This window comes from Oncorhynchus keta, chromosome 29 (genome assembly GCF_023373465.1).
Source record: "Oncorhynchus keta strain PuntledgeMale-10-30-2019 chromosome 29, Oket_V2, whole genome shotgun sequence".
NCBI lineage: Eukaryota > Metazoa > Chordata > Actinopteri > Salmoniformes > Salmonidae > Oncorhynchus > Oncorhynchus keta.
In genome coordinates, this window is record NC_068449.1 from 47175364 (window position 1) to 47197423 (window position 22060).

The window sequence follows — 22060 nt, forward strand, 5'->3', positions numbered from 1 at the left end:
AGTCAAGCCCATCGAACAGTGGGGTTCAAGTAGGGAGGCGTAGGGTAAATTATTTACATACAGCATCAGCATTCAGCAAGGGAAATATAGTATATTCTTTCTATCAAATATATCTACATATATTTCAGGATGTTGTGTATCCCTGGAAATAATCAGAATTCATCTCAACATTACTTTTGAAAACATAACTTGTCCAAAAAAAGAAAGTTGTCTTTTGGCACAATTTACCACGGGTATGTGGTAAGTTGAGTCGCAGGACAGGGTAAGTTAAGCATCCTACACATTTTTTTACTGAATTAAATATTACCACTACCTTTTTCAAACCATGTCTATCTTTATGTCCCAAATACAATAACACAATTGCTTTTTTGTTTAAAGAAAATCATTTTAAGCATTGTTTAACACAGGCTTATCACCTAACAAACACTTGGAACTTTTTTTAAACACTTTTACCCTAGGCCCTGTTGTAACCACATATCAGTGATAATGCCTTGCATTACACTGGGGAATAAATCACTTCCATTGGATCAACTTCCCCAAGGCAAACATTTGGACTATATTAGCCTATACAGTTGCATGGATGCACTTTTATTCTATGTTTAGGACCTCAATCTTATAGAGATCCCAAATTATGTATAGAACAAATCTTAGAATTATACATTTTGGTTAAGATACAAGCATTTTGAAACTTCTAACACACTCATTTGACAATGTGTTTTTTGGACTTAACCACTTTTTCCATGTGGTTTCTTCCTTCAGACTCCATGAAATTATGACCTATTTGGTCAAATGATTGTATGGTTACCTAGAAACGAGAGTTGCTGAACTTACCCCTTTGGCTCAACTTACTTAATGATTCAAGAATGAAGTATAATGTTTTGGTTCCACTGAGATGAGGGAAACTCAGTCCCTGCAATGATACAAAAAAAAACAAGCCAGTCAGCACAGATTAAATGTATTTAATTTCAACAAAATGGTCATACACTCACAATGTAAAGTACAGAACTTTTATTGCACAAAATATGTGACCAGTAGACTAACTTTTCTCAATATGGTAACACTTTACCTTTTCTGTAAATCTGGTACCCTCGCTTTGATAAAATAAATTTTAGAATACTTTGGAAAATGTTGATCACATTACACACATCTTTACTACTTCATCTCAAGTAAACATTCATTAAGGGCCTATCATTTCCTCATAAAACCCCAGCATCAAACAGGACAAGGTTGAAGCATTTTTACAGACACCGTCACATTCATCCCCCTTGGTGTTTTTCCAATTTTGTTGCATTACAACCTGTAATTTAAATAGATTTTTAGTTCGACTTCATGTAATGGACATACACGAAATAGTCCAAATTGGTTGAGTGAAAAAAAATATGCACGCACCACTTTTCTTTGCTATAAAGCCTATAATTTGTTAGATTGCACACAGGTGGACTTTATTAGTGTCACATGATCAGTATATATATACACACCTGTTCTGAAAGGCCCCAGAGTCTGTAACACCACTAAGCAAGGGACACCATCAAGCAAGTGGCACCATGAAGACCAAGGAGCTCGCCAAACAGGTCAGGGCAAAATTGTGGAGAAGTACAGATCAGGGTTGGGTTATAATAAAAAAAATCTGAAACTTTGAAAAATGTCACCCACCAAAACTGACAGACCAGGCAAGGAGGGCATTAATCAGAGAAGCAACAAAGAGACCAAATATAACCCTGAAGGAACTGCAAAGCTCCGCAGCGAAGATTGGAGTATCTGGCCATAGGACCACTTTAAGCCGTACACTCCACAAAACTGGGCTTTACGGAAGAGTGGCCAGAAAAAAGCCATTGCTTAAAGAAAAAAATAAGCAAACACGTTTGGTGTTTGCCAAAAGTCATGTGGGAGACTCCCCAAACATATGGAAGAAGGTACATTGGTCAGATGAGACGAAAATTGAGCTTTTTGGCCATCAAGGAAAATGCTATGTCTGGCACAAACCCAACACCTCTCATCACCTCGATAACACCATCCCCACAGTGATGCATGGTGGTAGCAGCATCATGCTGTGGGGATGTTTTTCTTCGGTAGGGACTGGGAAACTGGTCAGAATTGAAGGAATGATGGATGGCGATAATTACAGGGAAATTCTTGAAGGAAACCTGTTTGTCTTCCAGAGATTTGAGACTGGGAAGGAGGTTCACCTTCCAGCAGGACAATGACCCCAAGCATACTGCTAAAGCAACACTCGAGTGGTTTAAGGATAAACATTTAAATGTCTTCGAATGGCCTAGTCAAAGCCCAGACCTAAATCCAATTGAGAATCTGTGGTATGACTTAAAGATTGCTGTACAACAGAGGAACCCATTCAACTTGAAGGAGCTGGAGCAGTTTTGCCTTGAAGATTGGGAATCCCAGTGGCTAGATGTGCCAAGCTTATAGAGACATACCCCAAGAGACTTGCAGCTGTTGTTGTTACAAAAGGTAGCTCTACAAAGTATCGACTTTTGGGGGACGGGTGGGGTGAATAGTTATGCATGCTCAAGTTCAGTTTTTTTGTCTTGTTCGTTTCACAAGAAAAAATATTTTGCATCTTCAAAGTGGTAGGCATGTTGTGTAAATCAAATGATACAAACCCCCCCAAAAAATACATTTTAATTCTAGGTTGTAAGGTAACAAAATAGTAAAAATGCCAAGGGGGTGAATACTTTCACAAGCCACTATCCTCATACTCATTCTTTCCTCAGTTCACCTCATCCAGTTCCCAACTAAATCCAAAAACAACAGAATTGACTACAAACATACTAACTAGTACTACATTACATGTCACCACTATACTCTATACATGGGCCATGTGCATTTTCTTCTGGTGTATCCTGAGGTAGCTCCTTTCTGAGAACCTCTTCCCACAGTGCGTACAGGCAAACGGCCTCTCTCCCGTGTGGACCTTCAGGTGCATCTTTAGTTGGTGCTGGTGGGAGAACCTCTTCTCACACTGGGGGCAGCTGTAGGGTTTCTCCCCTGTGTGGACCCTCTGGTGCCTCTTCAGGTTTGACGAGTCCGAGAAACTAGCCCGGCACAGGTGGCAGCTAAACGGTTTCTCCCCCGTGTGCATCCTCTGGTGGATCTCCACCTGTTTGGGGAAACTGAAGGCTTTCCCACAGAACGAACACGGGAAGCGCTTCTCTTTGGCCCTGCCACCTTTGCTGATTCCGTCTCTGCTACTCTCATTTGTCAATGGGCTTGTGTAGCCATTTAGTGTTGAGGCACTGGCATTGTCTGAGGTCTGGTTTAACATTAGGAGAGTGTGAGGCCGAAGGCCAGGGAGTGTCTGTGTTGTCGCAGGGTCCATGTTCCAGTTGATAGATCCTATAGAAGGCAGGCTGAAGGCAGCACCTGTTAGGGAGTTAACCTGAGGCCCCATCAGTCTCTCTGAATCACAACTATAGGAGCAGGATGGACCATCGCTAGCCGGGTCTGTGTCTGATCTCTCCCACCGCATACCAACACCTCCCCATCCCCGTAGACCAAATCGACGCCTCGCTCTGGTCTCCGCCAGTCTGTTGTCTTGGAGACTAGGTTTGGTTGTTTTGCATTCAATTGTCTGTTTCTGGTTGTGGTTAACAGTGTTGTTCCCCAGCCCAGAGTTGAGGATGCTGTTCCATCCACTGGCCTCCACTAAGTCACCTTTGGTCCTGGCCTGCTCGGTGGTGATGTCCCCTGGGCACTTGGCTGCACCCATCTGGATCTGGGAGTCCAAGATGGCCACCCAGTCTCCTCTGTTAGCCTCCAGCCAACTACCTTAAGGAAGAAGTAAAAAAATTAACTTTACAAACATGGCAGAGAACTTTACATATGCAATTACCTTGTCAATTTGTCAATTTCATTCAGTGTGTTTTTGTATGTAAACATAAGTTGTATTGATTTATTTTCACTATATCCAGGTGCATCACTATTCCCATTTTAGATCTATTACTGGTTATTACAGTGCATTCGGAAAGTTTTCAGACCACTTCCCTTTTTCCACATTTTTACATTACAACTTTATTCTAAAATTGTTTAAATAAATGTTTTAACTCGTCAATCTACACACAAGACCCCATAATGACAAAGCCAAAACTGTTGTTTAAAAGAAATAGACACCTTATTTACATAAGTATTCAGACCCTTTGCTATGACACTCAAAATTGAGCTCCGGTGCATCCTGTTTCCATTGATCACCCTTGATGTTTCTACAACTAGATTGGATTCCACCTGTGGTTAAAAACTACCAAAAACTTCTTAGAGCTGGCCGTCCAGTCAAACTGAACAATACGGGGAGAAGGGCCTTGGTCAGGGAGGTGACCAAGAACCTGATGGTCACTGACAGTGCTCCAGAGTTCCTCTGTGGAGATGGGAGAACCTTCCAGAAGGACAACCATCTCTGCAACACTCCACCAATCAGGCCTTTATGGTAGAGTGGCCAGACGGAAGACACTCCTCAGTAAAAGGCACAAGACGGCCCTCTTGAAGTTTGCCTAAAGGCACCTAAAGGACTCTCAGACCATAAGAAACGAGATTCTCTGGTCTGATGAAACCATGGACAACGTCTTGGCTGTGTGCTTAGGGACAACACAGGAGTGGCTTCGGGACAAGTCTCTGAATGTCCTTGAGTGGCCCAGCCAGAGCCCGGACTTGAACCTAATCTAACATCTCAGAGACCTGTAAATAGCTGTGCAGCGACGCTCCCCATCCAACCTGACAGAGCTTGAGGATCTGCAGAGAAGAATGGGAGAAACTACCCAAATACAGGTGTGCCAAGCTTGTAGTGTCATACAGAAGAATACTTGAGGCTGTAATCGCTGCCCAAGGTCCATCACCTAAGGACTGAATATTACAGTACCAATCAAACGTTTGGACACACCTACTCATTCCAGGGTTTTTCTTTATTTTTACATTGTAGAATAATAGTGAAGACAAACTATGAAATAACACATATGGAATCATAGTAACCAAAAAACTGTTTAGAAGAATCAAAAATATTTTGATTTAAGTAGCCACCCTTTGCCTTGACAGCTTTGTATACTCTTCGCATTCTCTCAACCAGCTTCACCTGGAATGCTTTTCCAACGGTCATGAGGGAGTTTACACATATGCTGAGTACCTGTTGGCTGCTTTTCCTTCACTCTGCGGTCCAACTCATCTCAAACCTTCTTAAAGATAAACTTCTCCTTAATGCAACCGCTGTGTCAGATTTCAAAAAAGCTTTACGGCAAAAGCACACCATGCGATAATCTAGTACAGTGCTCAGCCACCAAAACAAACCATACAGATACCCGCCATGTTGTGGAGTCAACAAAAGCTAGAAATAGCGTTATAAATATTCACTTACCTTTGATCTTCATCGGAATGCACTCCCAGGAATCCCAGTTCCACAATAAATGTTTGTTTTGTTCGATAAAGTTCATATTTATGTCCAAATACCTCCTTTTTGTTTGCGCGTTTAGTTCACTAATTCAAATGCACAAGGCTAAGTCCAGACAAAGTCAAAAAAGTTCCATTAACGTTCGTGGAAACATATCAAAAGATATATATAATCAATCTTTAGGATGTTTTTTATCATAAATCTAGAATAATATGCCAATCGGACAATTCCTTTGTCATTAGAAAGGAAAGGGAATGGAGCTAATGGCCGCACGCTATCAACAACTCAAGGCTTTCAGCCAGACCCCTGGTTGAAACAGCTCTTATTCGCTCATTCTAAAGACTGACTTCTAGTGGAAGCCTTAGGAAGTGCAATCTGACCCCATTTACACTGTATATTGGATAGACAATCACTTGAAAAATTTCCCACTTCCTGGTTGGATTCTTCTCAGGTTTTCGCCTGCCATACGAGTTCTGTTATACTCACAGACATCATTCAAACAGTTTTAGAAACTTCAGAGTGTTTTCTATCCGAGTCTACTCATAATATGCATATCCTAGCTTCTGGGCCTGAGTAGCAAGCAGTTTACTCTGGGCATGCTTTTCATCCGGAAGTGAAAATATTGCCCCCTACCCCAAAGAAGTTAATTGGGTTAAGGTCGGGTCATCTGATGCAGCACTCCATCACTCTCCTTCTTAGTCAAATAGCCCTTACACAGCCTGGAGGTGTGTTGAGTCATTGTCCTGTTGAAAAATAAATGATAGTCCCACTAAGCTCAAACCAGATTGGATCGTGTATCACTGCAGAATGCTGTGGTAGCCATGCTGGTTAAGTGTGCCTTGAATTCTAAATAAATCACTGACAGTATCACCAGCAAAGCACCCCCACACCACCTCCTCCATGCTTCACGGTGGGAACCACACATGCAGAGAACATCCGTTCAACTACTCTGCGTCACAAAGAATTTGGACTCAGCAGACCAAAGGACAGATTTCCACCGGTCTAATGTCCATTTCTTGTGTATCTTGGCCCAAACAAGTCTGTTCTTCTTATTGGTGTCCTTTAGTAGTGTTTTCTTTGCAGAAATTCGACGAAGGCCTAATTCAAGCAATTGATGTTGTTTGTTTTAGTTTGGCTGCAATCTGAAGTGCAGTTAATTGCCGATTTCTGAGGCTAGTAACTAATGAACTTGTCTGCAGTAGAGTTAACTCTGGGTCTTCCTTTCCTGTGGCGGTCCTCATGAGAGCCAGTTTCATCATAGCTCTTGATGGATTTTGCGACTGCACTTGAAGAACCTTTCAAAATTCTTTCATTTTCCGTATTGACTGACCTTCATGTCTTAAAGTAATGATGTACTGTCGTTTCTCTTTGCTTATTTGAGCTGTTTTTGCCAAATTATGGAGTTGGCCTTTTACCAAATACGGCTATCTTCTGTATACCACCCCTACCTTGTCAAAACACAACTGATTGGCTCAAATGCATTAAGAAGGAAAGAAATTCCACAAATGAACTTTTAACAAGGCCTGTTAATTTAAATGCGTTCCATTCCACCTCATGAAGCTGGTTGAGAGAATGCCAAGAGTGTGCAAAGCTGTCATCAAGGCAAAAGCTACATTGAAGAATCTCAATTATAAAATATTTTGATTTGTTTAACACAATGTTATTTCATCGTTTTGATGTCTTCACTATTGTTCTACAATGTAGAAAATAATACAACTAAAACCTTGGAATTAGTAGGTGTGTTCAAACTTTTGACTGATACTGTATGTAAATGTAATATTTCCAGGTGTATTTTGTCAATACACGTGCAAACATTTCTAAACCTGTTTTTGCTTTGTCAGTATTGGGTATTGTGTGTAGATTGAATTTTTAATTAAAACATTTTTATTTTTAGAATAAGGCTAACGTAACAATGTGGCGAAAGTCAAGGGGTCTGAATACTTTCCGGATGCACTGTATATACAAGGTTATTAAAGTAAACTAAAACAAACTATTTAGTAAACTGATTATAAGTTCGTTTTTTCAAATGGGTTTCTTAATTATCTTTGACTCCAAAACAAACTAAAATCTATTATGAATTATGTTCAGTTGAAAAAACTACAACAAAACAATTGTGCTAAAATCTAAGAGTTTAGGCTTTTTCCTAATGGACTTTAAGCTTCTGAATCTGGCAGGTCACATTGAGATTTACTTTAATTTAAAGGTAGACTCAGCAAGATGACGTTGGCATGAGCAGCTCCGCAGATATTGTTTGCGTTCCCCTGCTCAGATGTTACATGCATCAACCAATGGTTGCGTACCACGTCAGACTGTGCAGTCGTGCACTAGATTGCTGTATCATGTCGGTAGTGTTCCTCTGCTCAGACGGGCACTAGATATCTGTAGTGTTCCTCTGCTCAGACGTTGCTGACACGTGTCATGACGTTGCCCTCTTTGGGTACAGCAAGCCCCATCCCCCTCTCCCTGCCTCCTACACACATGCTGCTGTGGTCAGAGAGAGGTCGTAAATTCCTGAGGAGATAATCTCCTCATGACCACAGTATAGAGACCGAGTGAATTTTCATAGAGAACAAAGACATTTCTTCCACCTCACAGAACTAGAGGTCCGAACAACATTTATGTTCCGGAGAAGGTATAAAAGATCGGTGAAGAATCCAGCTACGAACTGGTCCATTTGTTACAACTTGGGGAAGCTCATGGGAGACGGTGCGGCAACATTACCATAATGCTGTTTATATAATAGCCTCAGATATGAGGTTTACATCTAATTGTTGTGTAAGATGAATGAGTGAGGATGATACTGTTTGTAAAATTGTGTAATGTGATTTTGGGCTGTTTAATGAAGGAAACTCCAATTCCCTTTGAGTTTAACTAAATCAGAGGACCGTCCATGAGCCCAGTTAGGGTTGAGCATCCTGGGACAGGCCCTTTTCTGCAACTCCCGAATAAAACCCCAACTTTGAGAATGTCTCAACAGACCATGTTTTCTCTCAATCACGAGAGGACAAAGGTTGCAGACCAGCTTACCTCTATAAAGAGAGGGCCAAAGTTTGAGACGATTGCTGAATCTTTTAACCATACCACATGGTTAAACTCCTAGACTATCGATACCGACAGAATAAGAACAAGTCTTTGATATTAATTACTAGTCTGCAGCTAGGAATTCGGTATCATTGAACGCGAAGAACGACAACCGCCGAAACATCCATTCTGAGAGAGATCTCCAACAGAAACTAACTTTTCAACAGATCCCGACGACACACTGAGCGTAAATGTATATATTGATTGCAATTGTTCCTGAATGAGTGAGCTTTCCTGTGCAAAATATTAGTATTTCAAAATGTATAAATGATCAACTGTTGTCTTCTCAGTCGACCCCCACTTCCCTTTTGTACACCAAGCCGGTTTAGCCCACTAGGGAAACTCCGTTATCATTTCCTTGTAACTACCAACTGTTTGTTTATGCATCTCTGTGAATTACTTAGTTAATAAATACATCAATTGTCTGAAATCATTTATGGATGACTCATAGTGAAGACTGGGTTCGTGCAGATAACCAACAATTTACGACGTTTGGAATGAGACTGATGTGAGGTGAAGTAAATAATTCACTAATTCGAAGACTAATTGATCAGATATAAAATATCTGAAAAGTTATTAGGAAAATTATAACTTTAATCTGAATATTTTCCTTGGTGCCCCGACTTCCTAGTTAATTACAGTTACATGTTTAATCACGTAAAACTAATTACAGAGAATCTTTGATTAAAAACTAAAAGTCTTCATTTAATGACAGTAAAGACACAACACATGCCAGATCTTACAACACCTAGATGGGTATTATACATATCAGCTAACCACATCATATGGTATAGCAGTATACCAAAAGCTGGTATGCTGGTATGTAAAAAAGCCTATACAGGTGTTGCAAGATTTTGCTCTCACAGTCACACAGACCATCTGCGCATGGATGCGCTTCATGCTGCTACAACTTGGTAGCTACGGGACGAAAACAGCGTTGAAGTTTACCCTCCCTCTCCAAAGCTCCTCGTCATTGAGGGAATTGACCCACTACTACTGTTTACTTGGTGCATCTGTCATCTCACTGAGTCTACCTTTAAACCTAACCTAATGACCTGACCCATCACCATATGCATTACTGCCCCACAGTGGCAAGAAGTGACATCCCCAAAAACAGAAATTATAAATGGCTCCGAGCCTCCCACACACAGGCTACTTTCTGTCCCTAAAACAAAAAAATATAAAAACGAAATAAATGTTTATAAAACTTCGAAGTGAGTAAATCAGTTCTGAAAACTAAACTGAATTTCAAATATATCTTAAAACTAATATAAATAAAAACACAAAACTATAATAAACTTGGTATGTAGGCTATATGTACTTCTTACCTTGCTCCCCCATCTTTAGTCCACTCAGCAGATCAATGCTCTCTGGTTCATCTTCTATTGTTTCCTCTTTGACCAGCAGCAGATCCGGCTTCCCATCCTCCATGTCTACTGACTGTAAGAGATGAGCAGATGTTGGATAAACAAATCTGATATGAGCACCCTGCTATGGAACATCTTCTGATTGGGCAATATGTCAGTTGATTTCATTATTCATATTCTTTCATGTTTTTATCATTGCCATCATGTCTTTGAATGACAAAATCAAGCCCAGGGGCAGTATCCACAGAGTCTCGGAGTAGGAGTGCTGTTCTAGGATCTCTCCATATAATCTTATTCGTTATGATCTAAAAGGCTAAACTGATCCTAGATCAGCACTCATGTTCTTTAAGGCTTTGTGGATACGGGCCCAGACCTAATACCATTCAGACAGTTTACAGTGGGCTCACCTCAGTGAGACTGTGTGTGGTCCTGTGCTGCTCAGCTGGTTCCTCTGTGGGTTCAGGAAGAGGTGTAGTCTGGTTGTCCTCCATGACCATGGTCCCCTCAGGGTTCCCCAGACCCTCCTCACAACCCTCCTCCTTCAGCAGCAGCAGCTCTGGACCCTCCTCCTGGATGAGAGGTGAGATACAGATTACACAGACATTACACTCCCTCAGGTACATACACACAAATAATAAACACTTTCAATATGTGGGGGCCATACTTGCAAACATTAGAACAAGTTAAATGTAGCTCTTTACACTCTTACTCATATGCAGGGTTAAAAATAGCAGATTTTGACTGACCAGCGCCTAAACTGGAATACTATACAGTAACACGCAATACATGACGTCAGAGATCAGGGTCTCCCCTTCACAGAGCAGTAATGGTTTTGACTGACAACGGTTCTGAACTTGAACACGATGTGCGGCAAGAAGTTGACCCCACCACTCTCGCCAATTGAGCAATTTTGGCCATTTTTTTGTTGTCTGAGTGATGGAAATGCTGTACATAAAGAGGACTTCATGTATTTTGCAAGATGCTATGTTGAGGATTATCATAAATACCGCTTTGATGTCATACAAGCAAGCCAAACACCCATTAGTCCAAATGTGCACTTCACATTTGCATATCATAAAACTCATGTAATATATACATCGTCAACGTTTCTGATCAATCACTATGCTTGATGTACTGTTACAAGATGACATGGCATCATACCCTGGGTTCTTCTGACCAGCAATAACATCTGATAAATGTGTATGCGACCAATAATGTGATTTTGAACAGAATAAATTTAGCTGGGAACACGCATCTGAATGCACTTGTGACTATTCTGTGCGCACCAAATGTATGATCTGCTTCTCTGAATTGCCTTGTGCAAGCCAAAAACTGTAAAATCGTATTTTGTTACTTAGCTAGCCATGTTGGCAATAGAACATGCTTTCAAATTATGCCCACCTGAGCAGATTGTGATTTAAATGGACCGTTTCTGGAATGCGTGAACAACCGTAATTGTGTGATGGCGGGGATGCAGGGCTGTGTTCCAAAGAAAACAACTTGGTCTAGTTCCTCAACAGCACAGCTAGTAGAGCTCAAAATAGCTCCCAATAGTTGATTATTCTTTGAGTCATAAAGTGCATTGAAATAACGTAGGAACTGCGCACATTTTGGAGAGTTGGGTGTGGCCACTTGGAGATACCAGTTAGACCTCCCACTCAAACCCTTGTCATTTTTTTTGTTTCATGTTACTCTTTCCCAACTTTTTCCGGGAATATTCTTCGTTACTGAATGTATTCAGAGTATTTTCAGATTTCGTTATTAACAAATGCGCAAAAATGGCAGTAAATGTAAAAATAAATAAAACACCAATCAACAGTTAATGTTTGGATTCAGTGTTGTATCAGATTAACTGCTTTGTCCTCACCTTTAGTCAAATTTCTCATAATCTCCAAATGGATCCTTACTAATTAGTGACCTTAATTCATCAATCGAGTACAAACCCCGCAGACACTCGGCCCCCCATGGAATGAGTTTGACAAGTTTAATATAGGCCAATTCCCACGAGTGTAAGGGGTTAAGCCTCACCCTATTAACATGGTTGACGTAGTGGTACGTGATCAAAGGCTACACGTTAGCTGTTCCCATTACATACGCTTGCACATTTAGCCCTATGCAAACCTCACCAGGTGGCCGTGATTATTTCCGGTAACACGTTCTGTATTAGCTTATCTACGATCTTAAACTTTTTTCTCCACAAACCAATGGCATTTCTTAAAATAGGTCAATTTGGCCAGAGGGATACATTTCAAACTCCAAGGTTTACTTTTGTTCCTTTTCACTTGGCCTGTGTCAATATTACATGATCATCGCACACTTGACTAGGATACTTACGTTTTCATATATATGATAAAATCCCACGTTTTTGCTTAATACCTTTCTCATACATCCATGTGCTCTTACGGGAAAAATATGTAGGTCTATACAACATTTAAGTTTGTCGTACATAGTAAAAAAAAAAAAAAAGAACGTTGTAGGGAGCCTTATGGACTTGTCAAATAGCTGTCATGTACGGTTGTCATCATTGCTTTTCAGGTGACAGAGCTAAAGCGGTTTACTCGTAAACGACTGTTCATTATCCGCGGGTTCGAGAACTCCTTGCTTCAAACATTTTTGTTACGGGCAAATATTGTTCACTGCTGGTCCACACACGTGACGAAATTGATGATTATAATCATGCATATATAACATTCTATATGTAAGTGTAGGCCTACACGTCTATATAATTAAGCAATAAGGCCCGAGGGGGTGTACGGCAAAGGGCTGTTCTATGGCATAACGCAACGCGGAGTCTAACCTGTAATCCTACTCTATTATACTTTGTAATGCTCATTCAAGTCAAATAACACACGTGACGAAGTAGCTGATTATAAAAATGCATATAAAACGTTGTAGGGCTACATTTAGGTGTACATGTCTATGTAATATAGCCTATGCAATATGATTATTAGGCAGTGGCAGTGTTTGGCTGAAGAAAGATGGTAATTCTTAATTGTCAAGCTGTTGGCTACATCCCTTCAACACACTAACACAAATATAATTCTACATTTCAAAGGGAGGGGGGGACTAATGTGAGATTCGAACCCTTGCAGATTGTGGAGCTAGGCACTCTACACAGAGGGCAATTTGACCAGTCAGTTAAATACACGTGTAGTTTTTGATTATCAGTACAGGGTTTTATACTTCTGTTAAGGACTGTTCCATGAACATGTATTGGAACACGTCCAACTGGTGAGGTTATCATAGGGCTACATGTGCATGTAATGGGAACAGCGAACATGTAGCCTTTGATTACATGCTACTACTTCAAGGATTTGAATTTGCTGATACTTAAACTTCACCTTTAACGTCAACTTTTAATGTTCGCAAGTACGGCCCCAACGTGTTTACCCATCCCCAATACGTTTGAGTCCTATACTGTAGTTACAGAATGACTTCATTGTTCAACTCATCATGGACATAAATATGATGTTGTGGGTAAAGAGAAGGCAGTTATGATAAGTCAAAAGTCAGACAAATGTGACTAAACTATTTTGACGTGTACAGTAGGTGTTTGTTAGTGTGTGGGTATGTGTAGGTATATTTAGTAAGTGTATATTGGTGATAAAGTCCTGTTGGTTGCTGTTGCATAACAGGGTGAGATGTATACTAAAGAGTGAATGAAAGTCTTAGTATGAAAAGTCCCATTTTGTGTTTTATTGAACATAAGTTTTAAATAAACCATATGAAAACCACACACACGATAAACGGCATAAATTCTCATTAAAGGTGTCTTGGTAGGGAATTAAGTAGTTCAATGAATGTAACGAAATAGGCATTTGAACATCATAGAGCCTATACAGTAGAAACAACATGTAACAGACTTTAGGCATGTGGCTTATACACAGTGTACAAGTCATTAGGAACACCTGCTCTGTCCATGGCATAGACTGACCAGGTGAAAGCCATGATCCCCCTACTGAAGTCACCTGTTAAAATCACTTCAGATCAGTGTAGATGAAGGGGAGGTGAACGCTTAAGGAAGGATTTTAAGCCTGGAGGTAATTGAGACATGGATTGTGTGTTTGTGTGTGTGCGCGCGTCATTCAGAGGGTGAATATGCAAGACAAAATATTTAAGGGCCTTTGAACAAACGGGGTAAGACATATGCAGCCAACTTGAGTCAGCATCCCTGTTGAACGCTTACGACGTGTCCGTGCCTCGACAAATTGAAGCGGTTCTGAGAGGAAAAGGGGGTGTAACTCGATAGTAGGAAGGTGTTCCTAATGTTTTGTACACTGAATGTATATCACAATGTATGTGTATTTATTGGTGATCCCCATTAGCTGCTGCCAAGTGAATGGTTTGTCCCAAATACATTGCTTTTAGTTTTTTAATATTTAGTACTAGCTTATTACTTGCCACCCATTCTAAAACTGACTGCAGTTCTTTAAGTGTTGCAGTGATTTCACTTGCTGTGGCAGCTGACGTGTATAATGTTCAGTCATCAGCATGCATGCATCTTTTATTCGCCATACAGCCAACCTTTTTTCCTCCTTTCTCTTAATATCTCAAAAGGTATTGCCAGTATCAAATCCTAAACTTGTATTTCTACCTAACTACCTAGTAATCAATTTGGTAAAGCTCTGTCTACCGCGTAGTATGATTGACATGCATTACGCTCTTCAATTCTTGATGGTTGCTTTGCACAGTCCTGGAACCATCATCCCACCAGTTTCTAAACTTTGAGGCATGTCACTTCGCCCATCACTTCGCATAACCCACCACTAAGTGTGCACTGTTTTCTTAAACTACAACTGGGTGGATCCATAAAGAATTGCTGTGAGAATAAATATCACTGAATGACAAAAAAATTATGGAATAAAGTAGGCTAATGCAATTGAAGGCACGTATCAAATTGTTGCTTGGTGAAACTCCCAAAGTCATCCAATCGGTGGTAATAAATCTGAAGCAATAGCCTACCCACGTGATCGACTAAATCACAATTTCAGCACCATTTTGATTGGGACTGCACCTTCGTGCTGCTTTGAGACAAGCGTTGGGACTCGTCTTGATAAATCGATGTCAGATTTTTGTTTTCATTGAACCTCTGTTTGGATATTGGTTAGGCTACAATTAGACCTGGGAAATGTTAGCTATGTTGAGGTGAGAGCTGCTCATGATCATGGTAGCTAAGTTGAGGTGTGTGCTGCTCATGATCATGTTGTATAGTTGGCTCATTTATTTGAAAATAGCAGCATGTAATATAGGCCTATGCAGTGTAACAAGTGGATTATTTTGCTCTTCACTAGCAGTTGCTTAGTAGCCTACGCCTACTCTCGACCAAAAGACTGACTTCACAGACTTGTCTCAGGCTATTTTGTTTCTGGCTGAGCAAATCAGAAACCCATAGCATTCAATAATGTAGTCTAATTCAAGTGTAGACCTATTATTTTGCTCGATCGCGTATAGGCAACTCCAAAAGCCTGCGGGATTGTGAAATATGAAGTCAACTTTTATTTTCTATCAGTATCATGATGAAGATAAGACCCTACTCCTGCTCCCTAACAAAGTGGAGCGAGAGTAGGAAATAGATGAAAGGTGGATCAAAAAAGCATGGGCTTGGGCTCTGTTTCAGAATATCACAACAGCGGTTGTGTAGGAAATAAATTATTTGTATTTTATTCTTACTATAAAATGTGTGTTGACTGAATGGGGTGACTTAATTCATTTGTACGTAACATAATTAAACTCTGCTAAGCCTATTCTATTCCTTTGAAAATACATTTGATTAGTCTAATGTATTTATTTTTTGATCGTGTATATTGAATGGATTCATTCAAATAAACGCCCACCAACATGCGCACAGGAGGTATAAAAGGCGATTTTTTTTTTTTGTTGTTGTAATTTTTAAAAAACCTTTATTTAACCAGACAAGTCAGTTAAGAACACATTCTTATTTTCAATGACGGCCTGGGAACAGTGGGTTAATTGCCTGTTCAGGGGCAGAACAACAGATTTGTACCTTGTCAGCTCAGGGGTTTTGAACTCGCAACCTTCTGGTTACTAGTCCAACGCTCTAACCACTAGGCTACCCTGCCGCCCCCAAATGCAGGCAAGAATGTGGTAAAAATGTGCCCGTTTGTAAGGGGGTCATATAAACATTGACCTATTTAAAAAAAATATATAATTAAAGCAAAATACCATAAATCTGTGAAAGCAGTAAGACACACAGGCTTTACTCAGTTCCAGCTCATTATTAAAGACCAAAAAAAGGGGCATAGACAACTGCCCTGAGAAATGCCCGACTACCTGGATTATGTTGAAGGCTTCCATTCAAGAACACCCTCTGTGTTCTATTAGATATGTAACTCTCAATCCACAAATTAGCAGAGCATGTAAAGGCATAACATGCATTTTTCCAGCATCAAATTATGATCGATAATGGGGCGGCAGGGTAGCCTAGTGCTTAGAGCATTGGACTAGGAAGGTTGCAAGTTCAAACCCCCGAGCCGACAAGATACAAATCTGTCGTTCTGCCCCTGAACAGGCAGTTAACCCACTGTTTCTAGGCCGTTATTGAAAGTAAGAATTTGTTCTTAACTGACTTGCCTGGTTAAAAATAAAATTTAAAAAAGGATCGATAATGCCAAAATCTGTACTGAAGTCTAACAAAACATCTCCCACAAGCTTCTTATTATCAATTTCTTCCAGCCAATCATCATTGCGTAAGTGCAGTACATGTTGAGTGCCCTTCCCTATAAGCATGCTGAAAGTCAGTTGTTCATTTGCTTATTGTGAAATAGCATTGTATCTGGTAAAACACCATTTTTTTCCAAAAGTTTACTAAGGGTTGGTAGCTGGTTGATTGGTCGGTTGTTTGAGTTTGTAAAGGATGCTTTGCTATTCTTGGGTAGCAGAATTACTTTGCTTCCCTCCAGGCCTGAGGGCACTTACTTTCCTGTAAGCTTAGATTGAAGAGATAACAAATAGGAGTGGCAATATAGTCTGTTACCATCCTCATTCAAGTTGTCAGATGCAATATTCAAACCAGGAATATTCAACAATGAAATTTATTACTTTTGCTACTCCAAATTAATCTGTGGATCTTTTCTGCTGACAACAATGAAAAGTAATCTTTGTCTTTAATGCAGGGTTTGATCTAAACGTAATAAGCTATAACATGGAATGGTTTCTAGTTTATAGAGTGGAATGTTTTTTCTGCTGGTGTATCCTAAGGTATCTCCTCTCTGAGAACCTCTTCCCACAGTGCGGACAGGCGAAAGGCCTTTCTCCCGTGTGGACCTTCAGGTGCCTCTTCAGGCTGCCAGCCTGGGTGAAGCGCATGTGACACTGGGGGCAGCTGTAGGGTTTCTCCCCTGTATGGACCCTCTGATGCCTCTTCAGGTCACTAGACTGGGTGAAGCGCATATGACACTGGGTACAGCTGAAGGGTTTCACCCCTCTGTGGACCCTCTGGTGCCTCTTCAGGTCACTAGACTGGGTGAAGCGCATGTGACACTGGGTACAGTTAAATGGTTTAACCCCTTTGTGGACACTCTGGTGGATATCCACACTCTGAGGGCTGCTGAAACCTTTGTTACAGAACATGCAGAGGAACCGTTTCTCTTTACTATTGCCTGATGTTGCTCCCCCTCCCGGAGCCTGGGCTCTAGCACTGTCGTTTGAGTGCAATACCTGATCGGAAAGGACGCGGCCGTGTGAATCGGAAGGCCCCATCATCGTGGACACTGTGTCACAGTCTCCGAACGTGTATAAAGGCGAGTGGGTCGCGACATTTGTCCCTAAGCTTTCCCTGTAATCTAAGCAATATCTTCCCTGTGAGTGTCTGTTTCCTAGGTGACTATCTGCATTCCATGTGGGAGAAACGTCGCCCTCCACTTTCACAGTCACATCATTTACGACCAGACCCTCCACCTTCTTATCTTGGCACCCTTCAGAGTATACACTACTACTGTACTGGTTCCAGTCCCCTCTAGACAGATCAGTCTGTGTCTTTAAACCCAAGGGCATGTTGCCAGGGTCCATCTCTGTAGAGTAAGAAGAAAGCGTATCCTCACCGCCAGTGTCTAACACATCACCATCCTCACGGGAATGAACCATCCTCTCGTTCTGGTGAAATACCGGTACATAGTCTGAGCCGGGAGCAGGACAGCCCAGTCTCCACAGCCCAAGTCTCTCTGGGTCTGATCTGTGGTCAGATCCTGTGTGTAAGAGCCTGTGTGTTACAGTTAAAGTCTTGGTGTCTGTCTCGGAATTGAGGACGGAGTTCAGTGTTCCACTGACCTCCATGATGTTGCATCGAGTCCTCGATTTTGCTGGGGTGGTGGTGGGGTCCTCCGTGGCTACATGGGTTGCTACAGTTGCTCCAGTCTGGATGTCTCTGCTGTGCTGCGGGTTCTCCTCTCCTTCAGACCTCTCCTGCTTGACCTCAGGACCTGCAGCCTCTGCATCTGTAGACTGACACAAGAGAGGTTATCGGTACATGAGTTAAATTGGATAACAAAGAGTATGTTTACATGCACAGTAAAAATTATATATTAAACTGATTATGGCAGTAGGCAGATTATGCAATAGTTATGGAAACACCTTACTCTGTTTATCTTAATCGCCTTAAGGTCAAAATCGAAGTAAGCATACGCCGATTAAAAGACCTGGTTTTCTGAGAAATCTTTTGAATTATTAGGACATGTAAACACCTTAAAATCGGTATTCCAGCGGTGTATTTGATCTGCGCATATACTAACACTAGCCGAACGAGCCTCCCTCTGTGGATAGTCAGATTAATATAATAGTTAAATCAAAACGTTGACATGCTTTGCAAGAAAAACCATTTCCATAATAGTCATGTTTACATGGACACATCTTTTGGCACTCTGATAAATGTAGAAAATCGGCAATCAAAATAAACATTCTATCATGTTATTTTTGGGAAGCATATTTGATTCGGAATTGGGACTTGTAAAGTTTGAAAACTACTTCTAAGATGCATACATTCAGTTGATCCAAACTCATTTCACTAGAGTTAATAAATCACATTATTGTGTGCATGTAACTGTACACAATGTCGTAGGGAAGTCTCACAAGGTCCCCAATGGCAGATAAATAAGGATGTACATGTAAGCAAGTGAATAGCTGAGGGGAGCCTTTCTGAAATAAAAGGTCCACATCTGATTTACAAATAGCACATTTTATGCAACACTATTACACTAACCTCTATCACGATAACTTTCTGGGTTGAGGTTTTACTCTCTTCATCAACAGTGATTGGTTGTTCATCTTTCCATGTATCATGTCCCAATGGCTTCACAATGCTCCTGTGGCCTCCAGTGAGATGTCCTTCACCTGAGTGTGTGATTGGGGGAAAAGAGGTGTTTAGGTTAGGGGGGGGGCTAATATCTTCTGTATATCAGGGGGAGTTGCAGCACCCCTACTTCCCGTGGTTATGTTGACACCATCTACAATTGGCAAGGATGTAAGGTAACACTTAGAACTTCTTGATATACTATTTATTGATTTCATGGATCACATTGTTTTCATTGGGTAAATAATAGGAAATGCAGTAAATCAAGATGTTGGTTAGAATATGATAGCCATATTGCAAAGACACTAAGTAATCATACTATCCAAAAACATCTGAACACGTGCAGAGGGGAACAGGGCGACATACAATGAGTTATATGCAAGCATTTCGCTGCACCCGCAATAACATTCAAACACGTGTATGTGACTAATACAATTTTATGTTAACTGCGACAGGCCGCGCAGCCTCAGACTTCTGCAAAATGTACCTCTTGCCATTCCTCTGTATCGGTCAAGGATCTTGACACTACTGGGACGACTGGCGAGAACGCGCTCTCGTATTGTCCTCTCTGCGCGCTCCCGTGACACCTTCAGTTCTAGTAGTTTCCTCCGCAATGCCCTGTTTTCTTTCTGGCTTTGAGTTATTTCTAAACGAAACACCGCATAGTCGTCGTCTACGAGTTTACAGATCTCTGCCACTGCTGCATTCGCTAGCACCTCCAAGATGGAGGCTATTTGAGTGTGAAAACCCATACAGTTAGCCATTGTTAGAAGCTAATGAGCGTTACCTAGGTACATCTATCAACCAAGTCCCGTCTCCAATGCGAATTAAATACTGCCTGGTGTAAGTACCTGATGCTGTGCTGTTAAATTAGTCATATGTTTCAGTTCCATGGTGTGAATAAATGTAAAACTTGGTACCGTTGTGAAACGGTTGTGACTAGATGGAGCTGCGGACGAGATTTACAATTGATTTACCGCGAGAGTTTGGAGTGGTGATGGAGTCGGATATCGCTTAGATTTGCTCAAATTCAAAATCAAGAGCACGCCAGCGTGTAGTCCTAAAACCTGGAAATAAGTTAACTCTGGTTCTTTCAGCCAGCCTTGTGGGAAAACTGAATGGGGAAAGGATAGGGGCCGAAAATAAGGTCTGAGGAAATAAACTATAATGTATCAAATGAATCGTCAACGCACAGATACAGTATAACCAAGCCAATTTGCCAATGCAGCCTAAATGTGGTATTTCAAATAAACACCCTATTGACCAATAGTTATCTGCACACAGTGGCCGTTCTAGCTTGTATGGCTCCCTGGGCGAACCCCCCCACCATTCTGCACTAACTGTCATTTTTATTCAGACAGTTGGAACAACACAAAAATAAATCATAACATTTAAAACTATATCAATATACAAAAAATAAGACTCATATCAAAAAGTAACAAAGACAAATAGAAACAAATGTGTTGATTTGTCACTGGAGTGTCAATACATTACCCATCCCCTAACACTGTCAACCAAGAGTTACGACTAAATCAATTCACCTTGGGTGTGCAGACTGGCTTTATATGAACGATTTCACACAAACCCTGAAAAATTTCAACAATATGTCTGTGACTTATATCTCCCTCACTCACTTTAAACATCATCTATCTGAGCAGCTAACCGATCGCTGCAGCTGTACATTGCCCATCTGTAAATAGCCCATCCAATCTACCTACCTCATTCCCATATTGTTTTTAATTACTTTTTTGCACACCAGTATTTCTACTTGTACATCATCATCTGCACATCTATCACTCCAGTGTTAATTTGCTAAATTGTAATTACTTTGCTACTATGGCCTATTTATTGCCTTACCACCTCATGCCATTTGCACACACTGTATATAGACTTTTTTCTATTGTGTTATTGACTGTACGTTTGTTTATTCCATGTGTAACTCTGTGTTGTTGTTTGTGTCACACTGCTTTGCTTTATCTGGGCCAGGTCGTAGTTGTAAATGAGAACTTGTTCTCAACTGGCCTACCTGGTTAAATAAAGGTGAAATAAAAATATAAATTTAAATAAAACTATATATATATTCACAGTATTATGAATGAATTGTGGTTTATTTGGTAGCATTTCATAGTGTGACTGATTTTATTAATTGCTTTAGAACTGTACAAAGTTAGAGGTGCACTATTTGATAGATTCCCCTGCTCCCCCTACCTCGGGCTTCCAGTGGGGAGACCTGAGGTCAACCTTCCCCAACCCAATCCCCATCTCGTACTTCTGAGTGGGAGACCTTCCCAGGCTGTAGCCTGCCTAGCTCACAAACTAGAATCAGGCGCCCACTCCGACAAGGTTAATTGACCCATAGTCCCACACGGTGACATGATATCATTGACGTGACGTGCAAATGTGCGGGTGCCCCGTGCCTCCCCCGGCAAGATGCCTGCCCATGTTGCCTATACCCAAATCCACCACTGTCTGCACATTGTTTTCCTGCCTCTAGCTGCTATTGCCATAGCAAAAGTGATATCGAGTCATATCAGGAACTCATATATTCCTGCTTGGACGTTTTATGTATGATTTCATGATATTTTGATGTGCTATATTTGCAATATTGTCAATTAAGGTGACCAGATTTTGGAATTGAGAATTGGGGAAATGTTTGTTTTTTTGCCCTATGAATGACTTGATTAGATAACTCATTATTTTGGTTCGACCACATCATGGGCTGGTGCTACCAGCAGTAAAAGTTAGTGACGCCAGGGGAAAATTAGTTGGCGGCGCTCGGTGATGTGGGCTGGTGTGGATAAAATACCAGGCCCAAATTCTTTGTCCCAGTCCGCCCTGAAAAAAACCCATCGCACTCCTTCAGCCACATTCCAATTCAAGTTACAGCCCTACTAAACAGGCTCGGGGGCCTGTGAGGGTAAA

The 22060-nt window shown here is 41.0% G+C and overlaps 2 protein-coding genes across 6 annotated transcripts in view; one reads left to right on the plus strand and one right to left on the minus strand.

The window, feature by feature from the left end:
• LOC118361908 (zinc finger protein 143-like) overlaps positions 1-22060 on the minus strand; it is a 209066-nt gene that overhangs the window by 118064 nt on the left and 68942 nt on the right. The window contains exons 2-7 of one of the 3 annotated variants that reach the window (XM_052485297.1): positions 19049-19179; positions 18534-18602; positions 18121-18294; positions 10242-10403; positions 9796-9907; positions 940-3783 (exon numbers count right to left, since the gene is read on the minus strand). The exons of 1 other annotated variant lie outside the window; for it this stretch is intronic. In XM_052485297.1, the coding sequence (XP_052341257.1) occupies positions 2822-3783; positions 9796-9907; positions 10242-10403; positions 18121-18294; positions 18534-18602; positions 19049-19179 (1610 nt within the window). In that variant the 3' untranslated portion in view covers positions 940-2821. Of the gene's footprint in view, positions 1-939; positions 3784-9795; positions 9908-10241; positions 10404-18120; positions 18295-18533; positions 18603-19048; positions 19180-19625; positions 20944-22060 lie in introns of those variants that run through there. One more of the 3 variants, XM_035742194.2, reaches the window with a different exon arrangement.
• The window catches only part of LOC118361903 (gastrula zinc finger protein 5-1-like), a 388384-nt gene that overhangs the window by 99186 nt on the left and 267138 nt on the right, over positions 1-22060 (plus strand). The gene's annotated exons all lie outside the window — the stretch shown is intronic.